We start from the raw sequence: 27,632 nt of genomic DNA on the forward strand, positions 1-27,632 counted from the left end.
CGTTTATTTACAATATTTGCCAGCAGACCCGGCGCGTATTGGAGACCGGCGATTATGTGAGACCGGCGTTTATTTGAATTTTTACAGTATAAAAGCATCTTCTTAAAGCATCACAGGGCTTTTTTAATGTTTTTAAATTGTGGGATATGTAGCTTTGGTTTTTGAACTATTACTAGGTTTAAATTATAAGTGACTGCATAAATTACCCTTTTCCATGTACAACTGCTCCTGGATCCTGAGACTTTCCTTCCACCTCCTGCACTTCATCCACCAAAGTCTTAAAACAGCTTTTCTGCACTCTGCAATACAAAGGGTGATTACAGCTCCACTGTTTCAACCTCCATTCAATATACACTTATTACGAACTTGATATAAATAACAGATTATAAAAACGAGTGGCCCAGAAATGTTTTTTTTTCTCCTTGGGTGTAATCTACATGAACACGTTGTTCAATACAAATTACATTAAATATCCCGAACATTTTTGATCAACTTTAGACACACATTAACCATTCACAACCTGTACGTCCCCATTGCAATATTCATCTACATTGGTATTTGCTTTTAAATTACTGAAAGCTATTTAACTATTTAAATGTACGGTACTTATAAATTACAATTAATTTAATAATACATGAGAACAATGTATTATTAATTATTTATTGATAAAGTTCTGCAAAGAGAACAAGGCTTTTAATCCTGGTACTTACACTTTGTATGTCACATCAAACAGCAGGGATGCCACAGGGATAATGAGAAGACCCATCCAAAACACGCCTGAACTAAACATCATGTCAGCCTGCAGAAAACAAATATATATATATATATATATATATATATATATATATATATATATATATATATATATATATATATATATATATATATATATATATATATATATATATATATTTTTTTGCAAAACTCCAAACATGCTAATTCAAAAGTATTCATACCCTTTGGTGCTATGATAGTATTGTCTACAAGGTGCTAGAAATTTCAAGATGATAATTCAGAACCTAATTCTAGAAAAGTCTAGAAAATGCTGGATTGTAGGTGAACATTCTTAGAGAGTGTGAAAGGGTTAGGCATAGGATGACTGCTGTCATTACCAATAAGTCAATATGGGAAAAAAATTAAGAGCTATCTGAAGACCATAGACAGAAAATTATTTATTGTCATAAAGCAGGAGAAGGATATAATAAGATTTCCAAGCATTTGAGTATCCCAATTTCAACTATTGTTTCTGTTATCAAGAAGTGCAAGACTCATGGTATTGTCACAACGCTCCCTCGGTCTGGAATAAAGAAGGTTCTTTCACCAAGAACTAGCAGAAGAATTGTGAGGAAGGTTAATAACAACCTGAGATTGACTGCCAAAGATAGTCAAAGTGAATTGACTGCAAGTAGGACTGGAGTTTCCATTTCAATCATAGGTTGAGTATTGCATGGTGAAGGTCTCAATGGTCGCCTGCCAAGGGAAAAGCTCTTAGGAAAATGTCATAAGGACAATCACTTAAAGTTTGCACAGCAGCATTTGAATGATGAATATGAGTTCTGGTCAAAGGTTTTGTGGTGTGATGAAACTAAAATCGAGCTATTTGGTCACGCTGATAGTCGTTATGTTTGGAGAAAGTCTGGTGAGGCATATAAAGAAAAGAACACCATACCTACTGTCAAGCATGGAGGTGGTAATATCCTTCTATGGGGCTGTTTTTCCTCTAATGGCACAGGAAATATAGTTCAACACATGGTAAAATGGATTCCATAGCATACCAAAAGATATTGGCCAATCATCTGAAACCCTCCACTACAAAACTTGGTTTAAAGCGCAACTGGACATTCCAACACGACAACGATCTAAAGCACACATCAAAATCTACTTCAGAATGGTTAAAGAAGAATAAAATCAAGGTTCTGGAATGGCCTGGTCAAAGTCCAGATCTAAATCTGAGAGAATCTTTGGTATGAGTTGAAGAAGGCTGTGCACAAGAGAAGTCCTCGGAATTTGAATGAAGTGAAACAATTTTGCATTGAAGAATGGTCAAAAATCACTAAAGACTCATGCCCAAAGCTCATTGACAAATATCCTAATCGTTTAAAAGAGGTTATTATTGCTGAAGGTGCCTCAACTAGCTATTAATTGCATTTTGCTCTTCAGGGTATGAATACTTTTGAAAGAGCATTTTTGGAATTTTGCAAAAATATTATTGAAATAAATAATTGTACACATCTATTTCTTGTAAAAAAAAATTTCCCTCACCCACAAACGCAAAACTTTTGCTACAAAAGATTTTTCCAGTAATTATTTGAGAAATTTCTAGAAATTATACATTTCCATTGGAGTATGTAAACTTTTGACTACACCTGTATATATGTATATCTATACATAACCAGTATTGAAAGACAATTAGCATTACTATTACATTTGAATTATAATTAAAAAAATAAATAAAACATATTAATGTACTTATTACAAATTAGGGACTTAAAAATGCTTGCCTCTACATATGCCTCTAAATACAAGTAAACATGTAAATGGGATTTGTGTTAACAGATTTACTAACCAGGTTTTATTAAATTTGTATACGTGATTCTGTAGATATGAAAAAATAATGTGTGACGTATGCCTCCATATATGGGACATAACAACAACATGCCTTAAGCATGTTAGTAGTATACTAACATCCACGCCACAGCTGTAGATACAACGCTGGAGCTGTGTGATGAAAAACTAGATGACGACAACTTACAACCACCATATACACACATACACATTTAACTGTAACATACATCTCCACAACTGTACTAGAGATAGGGTTTTTTTAGGGACAATTAGTTTAAAGACTAACTTGGTATGGCCTTAAATATTAGAGTTAGTACAACAGAATACAACTGTTAACCTGCACCAGGGCAGCACTCTGAATCTAGTGGATGCAAGACATGCATCTGTATCTGGTATTTCTAAATTCTACCAGCGTGTGTTGCAGGGGGGCAGGGGAGCTAATGGCTTCACTCTGGTGTACCAGTTGTACTTGGAGGTTAGACAGGATTCTGAGAGCTTTGAGCCCACCCGTTTGAAAAGGTCACCAGGATGTGATAACTGAAATGAAAATGATACAATGTGAATCTACAATTCCAAAAGCGAAAAAGACATTACAATGAAAAAATTATTTAATTATTATCATTATTTTTTTTTTAATTTAGTCGTTGCCAATTATTTTTGTTATTTTTCTCCCAATTTGAAATGCCCAATTATTATTTAGACTCAGCTCACCGCTTCCGCCCCTGCGCTGACTCGGGAGGGCGAAGATGAACACACGTTGTCCTCCGAAGCATGTGCCGTCAGCCGACCGCTTCTTTACACACTGCGGATTCATCATGCAGCCGCCCAGGAGCTACAGCGTCGGAGGACAGCGCAGCTCCCGGGCAGCTAACAGGCAAGCCAGCAGGCGCCCGGCCAGACTACAGGGGTCGCTGGTGCACGGAGAGCCGAGGACACCTTTGCCGATCTAGGCCCTCCCCCCGGCGACGCTCAGCCAATTAAGCGCCGCCTCCTGGGAAAAAGTATTTAATATTAATACAATCATTAGTACTAAACTAGTAGAACATTCTGTTTAGAGGCAGTAAATGCAGCTGTGCTCATAGGGCACATCCGGGAAAACACAGGTGCTTCAAGTGAAACGGCCTTGTTTTAACTGTTACTTGATAGAAGCAATCTGGTAATGACGATCCAACGCAAACTTACTTTGATCTGCTTAACTAGATGGATTGCTGGCTCTACAGTCACAGTCAATGCCTCCTGATATGCGATATGTTTCCTTTGCACAGTGTTTAAATAGCAGACTCAAGTTTTGCATCATCCATAGAATTGCTTCATAAAGGTCAAATGAAACTTGCTGAATGATGTTATGTTAACATAGTGAATTACATACTGCTTTGTAGCTTTCCAGATACTTAACAAAAAACTGACAAAAATTAAAATGTGATATTTTGAAATGTAAAATGAAATATTGTACTACTATTACGGCTTCCAGTAGACTTTTTTTTTTTTAATATAATTTTGTAGTTTCTTTGATTACATGACGTTAAATAAAAAAATCTAAATTATGGTCTCACAAAAGCCCAATTCTGGATGTTATAAACCACTCTTTAATTATAATGGACCAGCCCCAGGGATCATAAATTACATCGTGGCCCCAATTGCAGGGACAATTATAAGGATCAGAAGATTTTTACTAATGTCTGCATCCTCAGGATGCCATTACCCACAGCAACATAGATGCACTACTTGGTAAGCAGCTAATCCAAAACTGTCTCGGGCAGATGAACGAGCTCCAGATTTTGCAGCTTCAGCACATTCAATATAATTTGTACAGGTGCTGTATTGTTTTAGGCAGGAACATTTTTTTTTTTTTAATATTCTACCTAGCTAGAAAAAAACAAAAAAACAAACATGCAACCAGGTACATCACATAATCTTTAAATTATTTGTCTGAAGTTTAAATCATGTGTGTTTGCTTTGGCCTAAGTAACTGAAACGATCTGTCATGAAATGTCAAAGAGCAGAATATCTCCTGTCTTCTAAATTACCGAACATGCTTGAGCCACTTGTTAAAACTGTAGCCAAGACAAAGTCTTCCCTGTAATGTAAAACAGGAATTAAAGGCTTTCAGAACGCCTTGATCTAGACCTACAGCTCATGCCAAGTATTTGTATTACAGGTATTAAAAGGTCAAAAGATAAAAGTAGCAGTAGCTAACAAATTAGCATCTTTCATTTGATTGTAATTACACCAAAGTCTTTGAACAGTAAAACAAGATTACATCAATACATTTATGAAACAAACTTCAATGACATTTATACATTATGATGAATATATTACACTTACTGAAATCTGCTCGCTCTTAAACTCCTCTTTTTATACAGTACATATCTTTTAATGAACAAATGTTTGGATATCCACAAAAATAACTACTTTTTTCTGTATTCAAGAATTACTGTTGTACTGAGCCAATCTAAGTTTGTTCAGCATTAATTTCTTCTTGTTGCTGTTTATTTAATTTCTCATAGTTTTTTTTTTTTTTTTTTGGTGTCTACTGTAACTGTAGAGATGTACCGACAGCTACAGAGATATACCTATTCCCCACATTATGGGTCAATTTCATGCCATAACATATACCAGTAATACAATACCTAACCGCTTTATCTGTTTCTTTGAAAAAATGTAATATAACTGCCAACATACCTGCTTTAAGGCAGTAAATAGGACTGCTTTACAAGCAAACCAACTTTGTGCTTTTCTGTGGAGTTATGAGCGTAATGGTGCTTCGTTCCATATTGGTTAATATATCAAAAAATGTAAGTAGTATATTAGAATGCAAAACTCTCAACATATTGATCAGTGTGTACGGTGTAAATCTTCATGCTTCACCAAGCCACTTGCTAATTGGTTTCTCACAGAGCAGGGCATATTAAGGGTAAACTAATAAAGCTAAATCTTCAAGGAGTACAGGACGTGTTCAAAGCTCTCTTTCTGTTGTTTTTATAAGACTTCAATCCTCTAATACTCACAGACAAAACCAAGAGACACAAAATAAAACTGAACACCTTCGGCGGTTCTCACAAATAACTCACATAGGGGCTCACATACTCAAATAAATCAGGACGACGTTAATATATATATATATATATATATATATATATATATTATATATATATATATATTTGTGTAACTAAAATAAACTCATGAGAGTATATGTGAGCTATATCATATATATATATATATATATATATATATATTATATATATATATAATATTTATTTTTTTTACTGTGGTTTAGATCAAATTGAGAAAATTAACCATACAGACTGCTCTAGTAGTACGAGATAACGGCATTCAAATCAGCAGGGGAACTCTGATCAGAAACGTGCCTTAGATGCACAGTATACATTTCTGAAGTTGTTGTTTCCTTCCTTTACCAAGGGATTTTTTTTTTTCACTTTTCTAATAAATACTGTGTGGGATAATTTTAAACTGCTGTACAACCACTTAGATATATGATATATTATATTATTTTAAATACATTCCAACTAATTTGACAACTCAGTTAAAATGAAAATATACACTATCGTTACGAAATCTAGGAAAAAGACTGCAGTCATAGGTCTTTAATCTGGCGTGCAGTGTAAAGTAAAAATTCTAAAAACAGTGAAACAGTAAAGCATGGAGGAGTAGCTGGAAGAACTCTGCTCACACTCGCGTTACTTTTTGATCGCTAGTTTCTACATTTTGCGACGGCTTCTGTGTATCTTCACTCTGCAGCTCCCTGGGAGCCCTGAGGATAAATATGCTCCTAGATACACCACAAACTACTTTAAGGGCAAAGCTACATGTGATCTCTCCTAGATTCTCAATAATCAAGACTGAAAATTCAAAATAAAGATTCAAATCTAAAAACACATACCTAATTTATCACCTTTACCAATACTTGTAATTTCTTCTCTTGGGAAAGTACAAACAAAATACATGTATAAAAATAGAAATACCAATTTATGGCCTAAACTATGCTCTTGGTAACTGTAATTGAACACCACCAGTCACGCAAACACACACAAACCCTTTTCCTGGAATCAAACACTATTTGATAAAGAATGATTTAGTTATTCCACACATACATTTGCACCGCAGACACATATAAAAAAAGAGAACAAGTGAACTCACATTTGTTGAGAAATGCATTGATCTGTATTCCGGTTTTATAAAGGCAGGTAAATATAGTCCCGTTTTAATTTTTTATGGAACAACTGACAGTTTAATGCTTCGATCTTATTTCAGCTAAATTCAGATTATTTATTTATTTTTTTTTCACCTTAACATTTTGATTGACACAACATGCAGCAATTAGAAATCCTTGCAACTGAATCTTGTTCATTGTGCCTTAGTACTGAAACAGTACAAAAGTGATAATGTAGGTCCAGGAATGTTAATTCCAACTATTGTGATGCTAAATATTAACAGAGGACAATTGGGTTCTGCTATTCAGTCCACCACAGCCTTTGGCTTTAGAAATGACCAACATGAATTGAGAAAAGCCAACTTTTTTCGCTGTGTAATATTTGAAAGCCTGTCAGATTTTTCCCTTTTTGCAAAGCTAATCCAAACTTTAAAGATGTAAAGCTGACATCCGCATTTTGGACAGAGAGCCTCTTTGTATTTGGTTTTTTTTTTGTATGAAGAAAAAAAATTAAATCCCAGAGAGGTATTTCCTTCCTTTCTGTACAAGAAAGCTCCCCTTACTCTGTAGAGACCATTTTTGTTTCTAACTTTTCACATCCCTCTGTATACAGGAAAATCATCTGGGAAATGGCAAAGCAATCCATTTCAGACAATGGCGGTAACAGGGGCAGCCTGTTCTAGGGACAGGCCCCGTCTGCCTCTCTACGTGTTTTACAAACAGTCTCAAATGTGTGAGATCTACGGCCTATGCCAAGATTTTTTTTTCTCTTCTTTTGGGTCTTGTGCAATCAAATGGATTTTGCACAAACTGACTCCCAAGGGGATTCACAAGGGATCAAAAAATCAGTGTGTTACAACGCAGCTGCGTAAATTCACTATCTGGGTACCCACCTTCCGTCTTCACCTCACACAAAGTCATGATAAAATGACTGTACTGTTAATTCATTTAAAAATAGAAATGATGACCTACACACTTCCCCCCGCCCCTGATTTAGTTTTCTTGTAGTGTCACTTTAGGTTATTTTTAAAAGACCAATGTGATATATAAAACATACCTAATACATCTGCAGGGTCAGGAATCCTGAAGCTACTTCCAGTTAGCACAAGCTGTCAGCAGAGCTGTTTTCTAGAGTTCTTCAATCAGTCAAGTTCCAATGTCGGTACTGGCCAGTGAAAATTAACGATTTCACCCTACTGGCCAATTCAATGACATCTTCTTTTTACATGTCCATTTTACTTAATGTTTACAAACCATTCGATACCATTCCTCTTGCATACTGCCCCAGGAGTGCTTTGTTTTTGTTGACAAAAACTCCCACTTCTAGTTTTAAATGTATCTCTGCAAACCCACTCCAATAGCTTTCAGAATATTAAATCCTAAAACAAACAATACAAATAAATTCAATTGTTTTCTATTTTACTAATGTAAAACACATTTGACAATTTGGCGTATTAAGTTACCTTCATCAGTTTTGTGAAAACCTACAAATTAGCATTAATTAGAAACACGTAGTTTGAGAATCAAACCCGTTATCTCATCGGTGGCAATTACTAGCAAATAACAGCCAGAATCCCAAACCATTCTACAAAAACAGCCATCCAAATAATATTAATCAAATATAGTTCAACAAACACGTTATGAAATAATGTCACAGGTGTTCAACAACAAAGGAACCAAATATTTGTCTTTTTCCATATTATAAAAAACAAACTGGATAACTTGATGGAAAGAGCAGGTGCCTGCTTGGTTCAGGTTACAGTAAAAAAAAAAAAAAAAAAAAAAAAAAGAAAAAAGGTTTTACTGTACAGTATTTCATTTTTCGGTGCTTAATTTTAAGCACCTAAAGCACTAGTGAAAGTATGGGAGGGGGTCGCCCAAACTGCAGCATCACACATACTAGGGGCACCTTGGAATAGGGTCATTCTGCTGTTTGGACAGGGCTTGTCCATGGAACTTAGACCTCTAGCACGTAAAGAGATGCTTTGTTTGACACCTTCTTCCTATCAGACTGGAAAGGTGGTGGCTGAAAACTAGCACCCAGTGCTAAATGATTGGCAGTAGTCCAGATGGGCCTGGCAAAACAAAAAAGCCCTAGGCCCATTGGTTTGCAAAGCCCTAGGCCCATTGGTTTGCAAAGCCCAAGGCCCATTGGTTTGCCAGCAAGACTACCGATAGAGCACCAGTGTCAGCCAGTTTTTGTTATTTAACTCCCTCAACAACACAGGTATAAGAAAGACAACTCCATTAATCAAACACAACTAGACTTGCTACTATTCGATATTTAGTTTTTTGCCAAATTGACAATTAATTATCAATGTTTATTTTAGAAAGAATTTACTGTTTTTTTCGATCTTTATTTTTCAACTGAAGCAGATAATGGGTGAAATGAACCCTATATGCATTAAGAAAAGTCTCATTTAGCGAAACCTGTTGATCTTATTCAACAAAATAAAAAATAGCTATAGTTTTTACCGACTATCCTATATAAATTTCTTTCAGTCAAACTTATACTTTTGGGGAATTTGACGTTTAACAAGCTTTACTGATTAATATTGAAAAGAAGCAAACCTAAATAAAACAAACTGGATGTCTATGGCCATTCTAATTTATTTCTAAATTTTAGATATTAAACTGTGCTTCAAAAGAGTGTAAATTGTTTAGTTTTGAACCACTGTTAACTATGCAAATAAACTTATTTTCAGTTTAGAACCGTGGCTGAATACTGTAAATTAATATAGCAACCTCAATATATTAATTTAAGAACGCAGCCAACACTTATAACAACAGACAAGACACGACGTTGTAAAAACTAGATTAACCATCACCTAACTAGTTTGATATTAAATTACATAAAAACAGTAATAACCTCTGTGTGTGAGTGTGTGTGTGTGTGTGTGTGTGTGTGTGTGTAGCCCTTCAGTGTTTTATACTAGAGCAGTGGTTCCCAACTTTTTCAATGTGGGGACCACCTACGTTTTGGATTTTTTTCACAGACTACTTGCCACGCATTTTTTCACAACAGCATTTTGAAACTAATTTGTATGTGCATATGCACATGTAGAAAGTAAAGTATTTATATAACGTACCTAACTTAATGAGATTCATGGACCTGAATCTTAGTTACCAGTTCATCAAGGAATGTTGTCATTTTACGCATTGAAAGTGGCTGATGGCAAAGTTCCTGTTTCTTTTGTTTAAAAAAGTATTTTTTTTCACATTCTGAATGCATTGTAGATAAATTGCATCTCAACATTGCAAAGTTTTGTTTGACAAAAATCAAATAACAAATAATGCACCGGGGCTTGGGTCCCCCTCGGATCCAGTACATGTAAATGCCAGTGCTGCTCCCTGCAACCGTTACCTTGTGTAGCAAATCTATCCATTTCTAAAGCAACTTACTGCACTCACTGAGTCGCCAACTTTGCTTGATGTACATATAAAAACCAAACCGGAATATGAAGACGAGGTGAGTGGGAAGCAACTTGAAAAATGTTAAATTGATTGGAGAGTGTACAGGATGTTACTTACCACTTCTGGTGGGCTGTGATGTGGAATTTAAATGTGGGTTGGTGGCGTACATAAGCTTTATAGCACTTTGGTTAAATATGATGGTGTCAGGACAGACTGTACACATTATTTCATATCATGAAGAGAATTTCCTTTTGGCATATAGTCATGCAAGATATTAAACCTGCGTGAATAAACTCATATAATAACATGGAGCTGAAATCGATCATTCACACTATGGTACAGGTCGAGCAACAAATATAGCCTCTTTTTGTTTCACATTAGCTTATGTTGCTATATGCAGTTAACCTCTCCAAAAATATTTAATATGGAAATAGGGATATTCCTATATCACTGGCAACTCTGTAGCACATATTTGATATTGTTGAAAATGAAACGTACTAAAATTGCGGTTTTAATGGCTCTTTTTTGTTTGTTTATTTTAATTTAGTCATTCCAACCGAGTTCGACATAGTCAATGCAGTGTGTTTCTTTTATGCGGAAAATATTGATGTTTGGGCAAATTAGAAGACATTGTTTCACCTGAGTGACTGCAATGACATAATACACGTTTATAGTCAGGGTATTTATAAGCAATAATGGACACTACTCTCAATTATTTTCTCAAAATAAATATTAATAAATAAAATAAGTTATTCATTCCATTATTATCACTAATAAAGGAAAAACACTGTTTCATAAATGCTGTGAAAACACAACAGAATAAATGTTCTAAGATAAATATAATTACATTGGATTTACAGTCTTTTCCCTTTTTTCTTAGATGTAAACAAGTTCTTGTGTCATAATTTGTTTCTCTGTGCTGCTGAAAATGTCTCCGCCCTTTAAAAATGAAATGCCCGTCTCGGTGATGTCACGAAAAAACAAACAAGCAGGCAGTGAAATTAAACTCCTCCCCTATACAGTAATATGCGTTAACAAGCTATACTGCAAACGATGGTGGACTAGCAAGTCAACGAAACAATGTGCATTTTTTTATCGTGTTTACCCGAATGACACTTCAGTATGATCGTGTTTACACGATCACGAGCTGTTGCGTTGCTTAACCGAATTTTGGGAGTTGTTTGCGGACCACCTGGACTTTACTCACGGACCACAGGCTTGGAACCACTGTACTAAAAAATTTGTTAATTTACCAGTGCTAAAACAGAACAGGGCCAAATAGGTATGCAATTTCAACTCATAAAAGTGCAGCCGTTGAAAAGCAATATTATGAACCAAAAAGCCTTATCTGGGAAAAGACCTGGTTGAGCAGAGGGGTGCATGGAACGCATGACTAAACCTTTTACACAAAACCCAGCTTTAGCATTTTGTGTTAAACATGCCCTTTCAAACTATAATAATTATTACCCTCAATAAACAATAACAAATTGAAGTTTATTATACTCCAATCCTTCTCTCCATGTTAAGACACTGTGGTAAATTGCTGAACTTGTTGACAAGATCCCAGGATTCAGTTTTAAAGGATGACAGAAGCCATGACTTATGGCTGGTTTCTGGATCTGGAGGCTGTGTCCTTTGTTGTTACCTCTTGTTAATCTCAGACTAGGTTATATGATCCTCCAAAAAAAAAAAAATTAAAAAAATTAAAAAAAAGACTACAATATTTCAGCAGACATTTCTGGTAAATTTCCAAGAACAGTACAGCTTTCTGTACTGGAGGGTTTTTTCTTTACACGTTTGCTTCCATAGAAACGTTTTCTACTAAATGATGGCACTCTGACTTACCTACTCATTTGTGGGTTATTACAAAACCATCTTGTATCAATGATCCAATTATCATAAATGTGTGTGCGCGCGTGCGTGCGTGCGTGCGTGCATGCGTGCGTGCGTGTGTGTATGTGGAGGAAATATTCTAATTGCAAACAGCAAGACATTGAGAAATGTGTCTGTTGCCCCAGAGAATCAATAACCTTTGAACTCCTGCAATTTAATACAGCTGGATTACTGTTATTGCTTCATTTTACTGTAGGTGTAAAATTGAAAGTGTAATAAAAATGTATAACAGTAATTATTATATGTACCTCTCCAGACATGTCAGGTGCCAACGAAATTACAGGCCACAGTGAAGAGTAGATTCCAAAAAACACCACCCAGATTGCTATGCTTCCCCAGATCGCGATGTGACTGAACTGAAAAAAGAGACAGTAAAATAAAACTTCACAACAAATCAGGTGCAATCATTGATGCGTTTATTATCACAGCAGCATGATCATTAATGGCAATTTAGTGCAAATTATAAGAGTTATTTCCTGTACCTACCATAGTCCAAGATGAAGTTTCTAATCCAGCCTTCAAGCATACTGTGATTACCACAAACTGTGAGCAAAAAAACAAAACCAAGAAAATAAAGATTAAAAACACCTAGTTTCCAGCTGCGTTTTATTTGATTATGAAATGACTTAATGTTCAGTTCTGGTACTCCACTTCCAGGAAAGACATAAATATAACAAGTTTATATGAGAGCTTCAAAGAGCTTGATTCACATACAGTACCAATCCATATATCTCCAGAATCTGGGGATCCATAAATCCCCAGATTCTGATACATACGGACAGACAGACGGGCGCCTCCAATGAATCTGCCCTGCTGAGTGAGTTAAACTATTCTCAGTTAGGGTGTATGAAGTACTTGATAAGAAACAAAGGAAGTAAAACTAAAAGTAGTAATGGAGTGCTCTGAATTTTATGTAAGAACAAAAACATACAATATTGAAGGAAATTAAAAAAAAAAAAAAAAAACTTACAGTATAAACCATGTTTCCTAAGAGCAGATAGTCTGGAGTTTTTCCATTTGCAAACACTGTATCTACAAGAGGGAATCAACACACACTTTTAGAATGTTTTTAATCTTTGATGTGATCCGATGTAAACAACATTATTTAAAACCACTCACAGTAAATACTGGTGTTTTGAAAAACAGTCCATTAAAAGATGACAAGAAAATAATTCCTTTAAAAATCTGCCATGCTGTGAACATTCATATCCTTTGTTCTGTAAATGTATTCAAGGGGAAACATCAGCTGTTGTCAAAAATGTCAATGTGTCCACTTAGCAGTACATAAGCAACATACACAGTTAGGATTAGTAGTGCACTGGTTGTACTGCAAACCATGGGTCAATTTTGTATTGTCAAAGTAGGTATTTGAATTACCAGTAGCTTGACAGTGAATGTTGTTCTAATCTAATGTTTTTGAAAATAAACATATTTTTTTAACCAACACAATCATTTTTTTTTTGTAATTCTGAAACTTTGGCGGGTTGAAATTAGAAGGCAAGCAACAGGAAATGCAGATTGCTGCTAATTAAAGTTAGACAATCAGACGCTAACTTGTGCTTAAGATTTTACAGTTAACATTGATCTTAAGATTAACACATTTTTGCTTTTTACATTGTGTTTTATAAAAGAACATCAAAGGAGAGGGCAGCATATCTGGTTTTACAGAAGGACACTGCACCTCAAGAACATGTGGTCCATGGTTCAAATCCTTATATACCTTTTTGCTATTGGCTTTCTATAAATCCCCATTTTAAGGATTCACTTTTCAACATTTTTAAACCAGGGGCTAACGGTTTATGACGACAAGGTAGTATTTCTCTAGATTCCCAAAGCCCTTGCTGCTTACCATGCTGAAAGGCTTTCAGTGGAAACCAAAACAGAATAACTGAGTGGAAGAGGCCATTCAGACAATGCGCCCAGAAAACCTAGGGGAAACAAAAATCCATGAGAACCGTTTGTGAACCCTGACCTGGCCCTTTATCTTTGGTTAAGATTCACTAAGTGTGTTTTTGTCAGGCCACCACAGTGAATTGTTTTTACTGACAGCCACTTTGTATCCCTTACCCCTGCAATGGGGGCATCTGATATTTTCTGAATTATCAGCAGGCTGAATTTAAAACAAAAAACCAAAAACAACAACACACACACACACACACACACACACACACACACACACACACACACACACAAAAAAACTAGAAGTGCTATTGAGAATCTTTTTAAAGAGAACAGCCAAAATCAGTATCTATGAGAGAGCTTGAAAACACACAGTACATTATTATATTCAACTCAGTATATTTGGGAGTGGAAAATACAGTATTTTTAATGCAAAATTAATATGCACTGTACTCGAGTATGAGTACCTTGGAACTGGACCTATATATTAGATATATAGATATCATATTTATATATATATATATATATATATATATATATATATATATATCACTGGTACTGTTATCGATCCAGCTATCAACATTTAAATACATAAATAAAACAAATCTCAGTTTTTGCATATGAAGGAATGGTCAAATGAAGAAAGAAGAAAAAAATGTAAAAGAAAGAACGAACGAAAGAACAAGTACAATATTTGCTCTATAAGCAGTGAAGGGAATGTTTTTTCTACACAAGAGATGCTGACATATAGACCCTAAATGACCTTATAATGCTTGGATAACTTGCTAACCCAGGTCAGTCTTACATTATCCCTTACTTTTCATTTGACAGAAAGCACAGGTGGGTGTTGGGTGGGAGAGAAAAAAAAAAATGGTTCAAGCTTTCTCTCTTCGTATACTTTCTGTCACGCTTTTTATACTTTAGACCCTTTGGCGTGACCTATTCAACTTTGCTCTCTCTTACCATAACAAACCCTGGCAACATTGCCATCAACCAGCAAACTATTCTTTGAAATCTTTCCCCTACTGAGAAGACAAATTGTTACCCTATACAGTGTGTGTAAACTTCAGGATTGTGTATAATAAATTAACTCTCTTAGTACGATAATTAAGCATTTAACCCAATTAACCTACCCACACACATTCATAATTATTATTTTTAAATTGATTTTTAATCTAGAAAATATATTTGGATATACTTGAGGTATAAACATACTTTTTATTTGTTTCACCAGGTCTACAGCGAGTTCAGGTTTGAATTTATGCCAATTAAAACAAATAAATGTTCACTGCAATTTGTCACAGCTAGCTTTCTGTCTCCTGGCAGACTGTGGAGAATCCAATTGTAAATCCATGACCTAGTGAAAATGAACCTTGTAGTGTTGTGTAAAAAATGTACAAAAATGACATACAAGAATTAGATGTATATTACAATGAATTACAATCCTAGTGGAAACCATGAAAGGAAAAAATTGACGAGTTTAACAAATACTTAACAATAAGGGATGATGTAATTGCAAACACTATTTAAAGCTGGCTGCAAAAAGCAATGCCCTGTGCACTTTTATACCTGCCCTGTTGGTATGTAAGTGATCTGAGCCAGCCTTAAGTAAATAGGCTCAATTTCTTGTTAAAACAAAATCAGCATTTTGCACAGCTCCACATTAAAGAATAATGGTGTAGAGTCCCACCCCCTACAAACTTTATGGCAGATCTTATTGTCCTTTGACCCACTTCTCCACAGGGGTCAGTAATCCATTTCCACACAACACTGCAAGTACATGAGGCTTGAAGACCACTAAACCAGGAGGACAGCTTTATTAACAGCAGGCAAAAGCAAACAGCTTCCCATAAGGACATAGCCGGACTGCAAGACTCTGATTCTACTTACTTAATGTGGACAGAGAAATTTATTCTTGAAAAAATATTTGTAAAACATGCACTTGTTTACTGGTGCTGTGATCTTATGTCCTCATTTTTTTAGCTGGAGATTTTAGAAGTTAAGCACGGTGAACAAGAACTTTACAATATTATCAAGTAAATAAACTGAACAGGGATATAATAGTTAAAATATGGTATCATGTTTGTTCTATTTAAGCATTAATGTACAAAGCAGATTAACAATTATTTCAAATACAATGCCGAAGACTAAGTGCTGCATTTCTGAAGGTCACATGGTCTGCCTGAGGATAGATCATTGGAGCGAGCTTCAATGAGAAACAGCATCAACATTTAATCTGCAGCCTTATCTTTGAAGTATTTGTGATATTACTAGTGCAAAAAAGAGGAAAGGGGATTTAAACATTGGATAAAACTCCTTTAAAATACATAATACAAATACTAACATACCTTGGTGTTAAAGCCCATTGCATTCTGTGTGTTTTTATACAGCTCTGGGTATTTCAGCATATTTTCCTTGCGGCAAGATCTCTCAAATATTCCCAGAGTAAGAGGAGGCAGGGCAGTAAATATCTAAAAAGAATAGAAACAAACTTTATATTCATAAATACAGAAACCATACCCTCAGGAAATGTATATCTAAAACTGACACATCTAACTGGTTGACCAATAGCCCAACAGACTAATCAATACTCTCAGCTATGGCAGCCATTTTGGCTTCCTGCATAGGACAGAGTGTGTAAACATCACACTGGGGCCAATGAATTAGCATGTGCCGGGCCAATGTTCGGACATTTGTTCTTTATTGTTTTTATGGTATGTCGTTTATGAATCACCCATTTTATATTGACTACATTTACAGTAGGGAAGCATAGTAGTACTAAAAAGAACAACAACTCTGAAATAAAGTTAAAATTAGACAGTCAAATATTTGTTATCCATTTTTAGTCTGTTAGTCACATTATAAAACAAACAGCAATATCATTGTAACTTAGGGAATTCATAAAAGTGAAAAGATAATTATGACATGCATATCGCATTGGTTTATAAGCTTACTTTACATCAGCTAGGGATTTTATTATGAAACAGTACATTTTTTTTTTTTTTTTTAAATCAAACAGTTGACAATTTAATGGCATCAAAACAGTAAGTGCAGCATTTGAAGTAGTGGTTTAAATTCACTGTCCATCAAGCTTAAAGAAGCCAGGGTGCAATGCTGTAAATCTTGTTTGTAATACTGAATTCTCCATATGTCATTGTGGCAATGTTGCCCCGCCCCTGGGTGTATTTCTGTGTTGCATGTTGCATGTAGTGTGTTAATGTTGGTGTATAGTCATTGGTTCACAGGATGTAATATGGGGTATGCGCACAAGTGTTTAGAATGTATATTTGTATTTAGGCACGAGGATTGCACAGCACTTCACGTGCAGGTAAAATGTAATAATATGTGAGCACGGGGAATTGTATAATTCACGTGCAGTTGTACTGAGACTCCAACTGAATGTTTTGATTAGCAATCGAGTCTCGGTACAGCTGCATAAAAGCAGCATGTTTTCTTTATTTTGGCGAAATTGCCGTGTCCTGTGTTTTGTTTGTATTACAACCTTTTATTTACTGTCTGTTCATTTATTAAATGCTGAGCACAAGCAAGTGCTCAGCTTCACCAAAAACTCCACCTCTCTGTTTATTTTGTGTTGGTTCCCGTTTCTGGTCTGAGTCACCCACTGCAGAAGTCTTTGTGACAGTCATACATAAACCTACACCAGTCGTGCTGTGGAACCAGTTCATATTAGAAATAAAAATCCCACAAGGACAAGGAATATCAAAAATACCAGTTTTCAGAGCATTACATTTAAAACAATCTTTCTATATTAAACGTGTTTAACAGGATCTCCTGAACTTACCACATTGTACAGACCAATGCACCAACGCTCAAACAGAATCTGACCAGAGAAACCATTCACAAAGGCAAACCAAATCTGAAAAAAAACAAAACAAATACAAGAAACGATGAATTCTGCTTTCATTTTTAAACAGTAACATAGAAAAAAAACAAAATGGAAGCCTTGACAGGAGAGCTAAAATGAATCAATTTTTGGGGAGTAGTGAAATTCTTTCAATCCAAGGGAAAGTAAAAGCAGCATGGGGTTGTTTTTCAGGCAGGCAGTATAGCAGTTCCCTGCGGGACACTTAAGGAGAAAAAAACAAAACAAACACACACTTGAAAGTGCTAATAACTGTGCCACTAATCAACTTTGTGAAGCATTTTGTAGGTTTCAACTCTCAAGAAAAAATGTATTGCTTTAAAAAATATATATATACCTGTCAAAATTACTTGTGTTTATAGTCTTTGAATCACCTTTTTTTATTTCCCTGCGTGGAGATTGGGTCTTGTGACCTCCCCTTCACTAAACAGCACAACATGTCTAACTGCTTGCATGTTTTGACCTCGACTTCTCAGCATCATTAGTCAAATGTGACTGAAGCCCTAAAGCCCCTCTGAGCACAGAAACAATTTCACAATCTGATGCAGCGTGCCGTATTTCAGCACCCTTCATCTATGAGACTTTCTCATGTGGAATAAATGGAGTTGTCTTTGGAAACAAAAAAATCGAAATGTAATTTATTTTATCCTTATCCTCCAGTTAATTCAAAAGCTTTCTCTCAGTAACAAGAAAGATTAGGTATAAAAATATGGGGCTCCCAGTTTCTTCAGAAAAAAGGCCAAGATTAGCAGTTTAATAAAGCCAGATCCTTGCAGTGAGGCATCTGCTTTGGAAATACATATTTAAAACACATGTTGAGAAATGAATCTCTCTCTTCTTCACTACATCACTCCAACCTGTTAGCACAGACCAATCACGAAGTAGGACTCAGAATTTCTGAAGGCAAAAGTATCCAAAAAATAAATTGATTTACAATGCCCTTGGTGCACTGAAGCTTTCTGGTATTCACGCAGGGCTGGCTGCATTCACAGTTCATGTTTAACTTCATGCGCTGAGATTGTCATGGACACTATAAACCAGTAAGTTCCAGCCTATTCTCTTTGAAATTTGTTCTTTCTATCTATCTATGTTTGAAAGGAGGTATAAGAGCAGTGTACACAAATGAAAAAAGTACACACAAAAATAAAATGATTATTATTTCAGAAAGTTTTGGACAAAAGCCCTTCTTCAGATGTGTAACTCTAGAGCACAAAAACATGTAAACTTACAGCAAACCAGGTTTATTATTTTATACATTATTATACCATTTATCCTCAAAGTTTCGCACACCAGGTTATTTAATTATCCTTATCTAATGTTTTTCCTTGTTGCAAGAAAGAACATGACAGAACGGAAAACTAAATTCGAGCACTGTGTCCTACTGCTTTTGCAACCCTCCACGCTTCATTTAACCTCATTATGAAAGCGTGAATCGCTACAAATTCTCCATTTAACAATATGTACCCTGACTGGCCCCTGTTAAGCAGTCCATGCTTGCAGACCAGCCTTCTTTTATCCAGTGAGCAAATGTGTGAACATGTTTGAAAAACAAATGTCTGCCTTGTGAGAGAGGAGGGGAATAAAAACAGAGCAGTCCGTTCTAAAGTTCAGATCATTTCCTGAAAATTTTTTTTAAAAAATCACTGAGTTATGCAAAACTGCTCTTTTTTCACACCAAGAATGTTTGAAGGAGCATAATAACGTTTTCTTTCAAAAGTAATCCTGTTTAAGACTTATTTGGGTGGTTTCACAGACCCCGATTTGCACTAGTCTCAGACCACCCTACCTAAGTTAGTATTAGGTAGTCCAAGATTAGGCTTAATCAGGATCTGTGAAACCTTAGGTATGTGTTTTTATTATATAATCAACTACAAATTAATTTAGACAACAGTGAAGCTCAGTTAAAAGCTGCTTTCAAAACAGTAAGGATTTCTGGTTTAAAAGGTAGCTTGTAACTTTTCAGTGTTGTTAGCTAAGGGGAGTGTCAGCTGTCATCCTCTCTGCACAATCTCAAAGGCTGAAGGATGATGGAATATATGAAAAATAATGGATCTTTTTTCCATGCAGAGGTGTGGCAGCATGAGAACCCGCTCGCCTCCTACTACAGCTCTGCATATTCATCAGCTTATTAAAAATCAATGATTTCCCTGCTCCCACGCCTGATCAGCAATTGAACTGAAACAGGGGACTCGAGATTGACATTTGTCCTTGTTATAGGAAATCCTTTGTTCCTTTATAGTGTACAAAATGCTAATTGGTTCTAAAGCCTCAATCAAAAACACGAAAAATCTTTATATTTAGGGGGGAAAAAACGTACAATGGTCAGTAGGGCCTATGCAATGTATTCACCAGGGCCAGAGTTCTTTCTTAGGAATTCTAAAAGCTTTGCCGTAAATAGCTCATAAATGCCATTTGTCAATCACAAAAAACAGAAAAAGCATTGAATGGAAAGATTATACATATTTAAAACATTTCTGTGATGTCAACCTTTGATTGATTAATTCTACAAATCTACTAACTAATAGTGGCTAAGAGAAGGGTAGTGTGGGGCAGATATATTGTTGATTAATGAATCCACAGTTAGAGTTACGAATCCACAGAAAACTGTAGATTCGTCAGCGAAACCACTGCGCGTCAAAACAATTCAACAGAAAAGCAAACAGCCTTTTATTATGCAACATATTCATTAATTTTTAACAATTAATTAATCAGCATTAGACATTTCAAACATAACCCTTAGAAAAGGGCTTGCAATTTTAATTCAGCGTTTCATATTATTGCCTAAAAGTAGGGTAATACAATTATACATTAACCATGTAATTTTTTTTCCACATTTACAAATTGTGACAAAGCTTTACTTACAGCGCAACAGTTCTGGGTTCCTAACAAGTCTTTGGTGGATAAAGCACACTCGACAACAAAGGATGTTTTTTTTTTTTTTTTTCCAGTGGGAAACACAGCATCTTTTTACAAACAGTACTAAACAAAAATAAATCCCAATTCATGTTCTGGAGAGCTAACTAAACTTAACAGGATCCCCAACTTTAGTCAGATGCTATTTTACTGCTGCAGGTTTACTGACTTTAAATATACACAAATCAGGGATTTACTATACCTTGTTTTAACGTACATCACATATCTACACACAATTTCTTACCTTTCCACAGACAGCTACTGTCTTTGAAACCTGTCCTTTTATACCTGCCTTGCTTGTAAAATTACAAACAGGTGTATTAGTTTAACTGATTGCCAGTCAACTGGTATTTTGGGATAGCTATGGCATTCTGGGAGATGTAGTTTTTCATTCCTTGTTTTTGCATTTTGTTCCCTGGCTTTAACCACTGAAAAAATTCAAACATGTACTTACTTCTCAAGAACCGATCACTTGCAATGATATTTAGGTCTGCATCTGTTAGGTGTGATCAATAACTTTCTTCTCCGTTCCTGGTTCACATTCCATTTCTACTTTCACGTTCTACATCTAAAACATGGTGCTCACTGCTATCTTAACTTACAAGAGACACTTGAGTCTGTGTAAAGTGGAAGTTCAAACTCAACTCCAAGGAACTCATGACAACATTGCCGCAACATGACAAACAAACATTTGAACTGTTTTTACCAAGCGTAGCAGCACTCGAAAGGGTGAATTAATTAAGGGTGAATCTGTTTATCCCTTATTTAAAATATCTCTTACAAAAGGAATGGACATAAATCTCAGTCTCGTGTTCAATTCAGTAACATAAAATAATGGATCAGATTAAAAAAGCAGTTATCCCACCAAGTCTTGATTAATTTTTATGGTGGTAAAACGTTAAACAACAGATACTAAATCTAATCTTGTTGTTTCATTCATGAACTTGTCTGTGAAACTTTTTGAACTGCAGCATCTTGGTAATGCTACATTTGACAGGGGTTATAATCCATCCATCCATCCATCCATCCATCCATCCATCTATCTATCTATCTATCTATCTATCTATCTATCTATCTAGATTATAAGCTCTATTGGAATCTTTGCAGACATAATAAAACTCATCACCAGCTTAGCATGTTTGATGGCTCTAAAAAAATGAAGTATTACCCTCAGCATTGTATTGTAAAGTCTGAAATGCAGCTGGAAATGCTGACAAAGTAACCCTATTAGTCCAACAAATGTAACATTTAGTATTCCCTAAGGTTGTATGTGTCTTGAATGTCACTGCCTACAATATGACTGCTTGATATATTAAAAAAAGAAATAAAACCCCCATTATCTCCTTCGTGCTCCTAGTGTGAAATGGATTTCATAAAGTAACAAAAGATCAATAGAACAAAAGGTTGGTGTCTTTGTATTCTAGTGTCTTTGGAACAGCATCGCCTTACAAGTCACTGTAAACCATGAGAATGGGAAAACACAATCTGCTTTTGTTATGTCCAAGTACATGGCTATTTGCCTAAGGCTAACAACATATATAAATTATACAGAGGCTGATATAATGAATGGAACAAAAAAACAGAAGATAAAGCAACAACACACATAAAGCGCTTTATATTCCCCCTATAAAAATCCATAAAATCATGGTTCTCATCATTTATTTGCCTGCTCCCATTTTCAGAGTTTTATAAATGTGCCTCCATCACAGCGGGAAAATTTGCACTTGAAGGATTTGGTGTAAGACACCAGAGTTTATTTAAAATCAGGCAGCCTAGGTCCTGGTGATGAAGGACCAGCACCTTCTAAAGATGATGCAGGTGTCCAAACACATGGCAGCCATCTGTCTCTTAGTCTAATTTCCTTGTACATTTTTTTCCTACAACATATTTTGTGTCTGACTATTACAGCCAAAGCTGCATTTACTATTTGTCCCACTGGTTTTCATCAGCCCACTGAGGAGGTTATATTCCAGCAGCTCTTGTCAAGTCTGGATGGCCTGATGTGATGTGAACTGATGTGGGCAAATTCCAAACCATCTTAGAAATGTATATAAGTGCTCTCCCAGGAGCAGGCAAGCTGTGAGGCCTTCTTCTTCTTTAATTTGCAGAAGATTATCTGGTGATGATGACTAGTGTTTTGATAACAGAAAGTTCTGTTTGTGTTGATTGACAAGCGGTTTAGAATGACATACTTAAAGTTGCAGTGTACTATGATATGTTTAACTTTTTTATACTCCTTTTGAACATTTTAATCGCTATGTTTGGTAATGTAATTTGACAAAGTGAATCATAGTATACACATGTGTACCATGTGTGCTGAAACCAACAGAGTCACATGACCTCAGTATGATAGCCATATTGGGTTAGATGACAATATTGAACTCACCAAGACATTTATATACCTTGCAAATACATCGGTATCTCAAATGGTCTCAGATATTAGGTTTGCACAGTACAGCGGTGGCAGCTTTCTAATAATATTACTAAAGAAGCATAGACTACATTTGCATACAGAATGTACACCCAATACTTGACAGCTTTCTTTATTATCCAGAAGCCAAAAAGTCACATGATCATAATATGGTGGCTATTCTACTGTAGATTACAGATCAAAGTGAAGGGTACTGTTACACAAATGCCATAAGAATAATAGTACAAAAGTTTGTTTGGTCTTTGATATCAAGCAAGTTACACTGCTGCATTGCTTCAAATGTACATTTTTTTCTTTACTGCTGTTATGTAGACTATAATGTGCAACAACTTTTTGGAAGAAATTCAGTTTTCGCAAAGAAACATTAAATTCGGAGAATAGATTATGATCTCCCAGTACTCCCAATTATTCAATGTTTATAGCAAAAGTCAATTAAGATCCTTATATAGCAATTGAGTCAAGAATTGTGGAGCGTATATTTAAGATCAGTTAGAATAGAAAATAAATAGTAATAATGTGTTCTTTTTTATTTTTTATTTGTAGGAGCTACTGAAACAATGTAAACGGGTACATAAATCAATTCCCCCTGATCAGCATTCATTAATGATGCCAGGCAAAAATCCATCAACATGACCTTTGACAACCCTTCAAACAATACACAATTACAGTTTCCACTGGCTTAACAAAACAGCCACAAAAGAAGCTTTTCACACCAATTTGCAGCTATTCATCTTTAACTTCTGTATGTAATTATTAATCACTGCCTAATAGGGGGAATAGTGAACTGAAGTCAATAGTACAGCAATGATCTGAGATACACAAACTGCTGCAAATATCTATAAAAGTCTACAACTAAGATGTAGCTGCTATAACACAGATTATATAAATGCTGGTACTTACAATAAGTGGCATTTTAAATGAATAAAATAATGAATACATCATGATTTGATGACTACTTCAGTGCTGTGCGAAAATGTGCCTTCCACATGAGAGATTATTGTCTTTTGCAATTGGATCTCTGAAATGCATTCTGTATTACACATCAGTGTTGAGAGATCTACACTGAAAAACATTTCTGTAGTCAATGCTTCTGGGTGATCTCATTTTGGAATCTGCCTGTGTTGATTCAAACCCTGCATCAGAACGACTGGGAGAATCACACTGTTCCAAAGCAGATGCAGAACCAAGGTAAGTCATTTTCTGAATTCAGCAGTTTCGATTTAGGGTTACACACACTTTTATTTCTGTTACATAAAAAGAAAACTTTATGACTTGAAGTTTTACAGAGTGCTGCGTTTAATGTGTTTTTATTTGCAAGGAAATAAATCATAAACAATCTCTGAGAGCTCCATCGGTTGTTCAGCTATCCCATTCTCACTCATGTAATAATTACCGAACTCAATGCACATTCGGGATTAGCCTCTTTATACAACAGTACATCCCACAGACCCACTTAATTCTGTCCATTTTTAACTCGGAAGCTGTCAAATCCTGGTTAGTTTGAAAAGGTAAAGTGTATTCCAGAAATACCTGCTGAATAATAACTATACTGGAGGACACATAAACTATTTGACTTCTGGTCTTGCTCATCCATTTGGGAATATACTTCACTGGAAAGGTGCTTAGCTTTTAACGTTTGGAAACATTTTTGAAATTGAAAAATCAAATACAAATCTTAGGTTATTTTTTTAAATGTGGAATCCCAAGGTCAGTATTTTATTCCAGATTGTAGACAATATTAAAAACGGGCCAGGACAAGGCTGATTGTTGGGTATTAGGTTTCCATACCTCATGTAATCACGTATACATTAGCACAAAAATGTACATTCCCATGACATGTGGTAATTCCGTCAGTGCTCTTACACAAGAGATACCCAAATGTCTTTGAAAAACTGAGCGTATGAAGGGTCAATTACCAAAGTACATAAATTCATGAAACTTGCAGCTGTAGTTACAGCTACGTAAAAAGAGCTGCTTTTCATAATGGGAATTTCAAAAGGACATAAGTTCATTAGCTTATGTGGAACTGAAGTTAGAACCCAATGTGGATCAAGATCTTTTCTTTGATTTATAGAAAGGCTGTGTGCATTTAACAATCCTTAACAAGAGAATGACTGTTAACAAAAAAAGAAAAAAAAAATGTCTAGAACCATAGCCAAATGAATTCTTCAAGCTCAGACTTGAAGACATATCCATTTACTTCCATGCAAAGGGCTGCTAGAAGTTTTTTTTTTTCTTCTAGATGCCATCAACAAGCTTCTAGTTGAGCTGGAGAAACTGAAACTGACTTCCAGGCTAAGTCTGTAGATACAAGAATGTATAGTACTTCTATGTAGGTAGAAATCATATATTTGTGAAGGAGGCCAATAAAACGCCAGTGTCAAGACTAATTATTTCCAACAAGAAGGGGAGCCAGTTAGATAAGCTATAACTGTAACCTGTAGTTGCCCCTCTTGGTGTTTTACTGTAGATAAAAAAAATAATTAATTAATTACTATTAATAACCAGTTAGACTATATTTTAATGGTCACATACTATCGTCCTAACGTCACCAACTTTCTAAAGACTGAAATATACCAATACAGTATATTTTGTTCTTTCTCATGAAATAAACCAAATAAGTTATGACAGATACATTGCATTGCCTTTCATTAAAAAGTGGTACCTAATTCAGCTATTCAACAAACCAAATATAATTTAGTAAACTTCTGGCACTGAAATGTTTCTGTTTAACTTTCTCACCACCTTCATTATCTATTAGTAAACCATGGAAAGCAAGGTAATCTCATCAACTAGACTGAATAGAGAACTGTATCCTCATTCCTTAATTCTTATGTCATCATCTTTTCGTTGTACTGAACTGTACTGTATTGTTTTTCACTTCAACTTCAAATTGCATGTCAAAACAGAACTATACAATAATTGGCATGGCTTGTGTACATAGGTACATATTGCATGTTGCAGTTTTGTAACAAACAGGCATTTATTCATAGGATTACAAATAGGTTCAAATATATAAGACTCCCATTTCTTCAAATAAGACCTTAATGTTTTAGAGAATTTAGTGATGAAAGAAGGCTAAAAGCAGGCAATAACTTTTTATTCAAAATATAGGTATGAAATATTTCAATTCAGCTGTTGCTTAAACGCTCCATGGTATTCATCTTTAAAACTCACTAGTGGCGTGGGAAAGAAGGAATAATAAGAATGCAGTCAAAAAAGAAACACAGTAAAGCTCAATAAAAAGATATTTCTTACCTCAATAATGTACAGGACTATATTCTTATAGAAACAGTAGAGGATGCACTTTGCCACTCTGTTATAATTCCATGCTCCATGAACAAGCAGCAAGTTCTTCAAATACTTAAACTAAAGAAAAAAATACAAATTCAGATTTGCACATACAATTAATATGCTATAACTATAACAGATGGAAAACAAACTACAACTGAATAGAACTGAAGTCTCCACAAGTCAGTGTGTTATTTCGGGAAATCAGCCAATTTTCAAGAACACCACACCTGACCTCTAATTTCAGTTATGGTGTCATGTATATTTTTCACCTAATATATATATATATATATATATATATATATATATATATATATATATATATATATATATATATATATATATATGCTGTGCCAAGTCCAGACACAAAACACATAGGACTAGTAAGCAACCTAGAGTCATGCAACTTTGCCAGGTGCATTGACAGCTTCATAGGCTTAATAAAAGTCAAGCAAGTGTTGGTAAAACATGAAAACATCTCAAATATTGACTGACTTTGATAGCCTGGAACTGCATGTCACCAAATAGTTCCAATTCTCTACTTCATACATGTGCTAAAGTAACATTTAAGTTATCTTTGGTATAATTTTGGTCAACAGTTTTGTTAACAAATTAACATGCAAATGTTTAATTAAAATAAAATAAACAGAACATATTAAAAGTAGAGTTACTTGACTGAAAACAGGGCACACTTTAAGGCTCTCGATTGCGTAGATATATGTTTTTTCATGAATAATCTACATCAAAACTTTGCATTTGCTAAAAGTTGTTGGTAACCCTCTTTATATAGCCATAAAGGCCTTTTTAATTTGAAGACTAAAATGTGTAAATTACACTATGATTTAAATGAGGTCAGGTGGGGACTGGCATGGCCAATAAGGGCAGCAGGCAAACGTGTAGCCAGTATGAAGTCATGAACAATCCACACAGCAGCTGTGAACACATTTTTTTTGCCAGTATGTTCGCAAGTTTGTTGTAATGTTTTTTTTTTTTTGCAGTGAAGAACAAAGGCTATTTAAAAATTCCCCATTTGTATTCTATTGGAAAAACCTACTGACAAAACTACAGTTGCAGCCTGTGACCTCTATATAAAAGTGGCAGAGAAGATAACTTCTGGAGGCTTACTGTTGCTGTGCAACTATCTTAGTTTCAGAGTGTCAAGCGCTAGTTCT

The 27,632-nt window shown here is 35.2% G+C and overlaps 1 protein-coding gene across 1 annotated transcript in view; it reads right to left on the reverse strand.

Annotated features, from left to right (window-relative positions):
• LOC121324170 (phospholipid-transporting ATPase IA) overlaps positions 1 to 27,632 on the reverse strand; it is a 105,486-nt gene that overhangs the window by 5,352 nt on the left and 72,502 nt on the right. The window contains exons 26-34 of the mRNA XM_041265718.1: positions 26,428 to 26,538; positions 17,745 to 17,819; positions 16,291 to 16,413; positions 13,893 to 13,971; positions 13,014 to 13,075; positions 12,530 to 12,586; positions 12,292 to 12,399; positions 711 to 799; positions 207 to 299 (exon numbers count right to left, since the gene is read on the reverse strand). Of these exons, the coding sequence (XP_041121652.1) occupies positions 207 to 299; positions 711 to 799; positions 12,292 to 12,399; positions 12,530 to 12,586; positions 13,014 to 13,075; positions 13,893 to 13,971; positions 16,291 to 16,413; positions 17,745 to 17,819; positions 26,428 to 26,538 (797 nt within the window). The remainder of the gene's footprint in view (positions 1 to 206; positions 300 to 710; positions 800 to 12,291; positions 12,400 to 12,529; positions 12,587 to 13,013; positions 13,076 to 13,892; positions 13,972 to 16,290; positions 16,414 to 17,744; positions 17,820 to 26,427; positions 26,539 to 27,632) is intronic.

This window comes from Polyodon spathula, chromosome 1, assembly GCF_017654505.1.
Source record: "Polyodon spathula isolate WHYD16114869_AA chromosome 1, ASM1765450v1, whole genome shotgun sequence".
NCBI lineage: Eukaryota > Metazoa > Chordata > Actinopteri > Acipenseriformes > Polyodontidae > Polyodon > Polyodon spathula.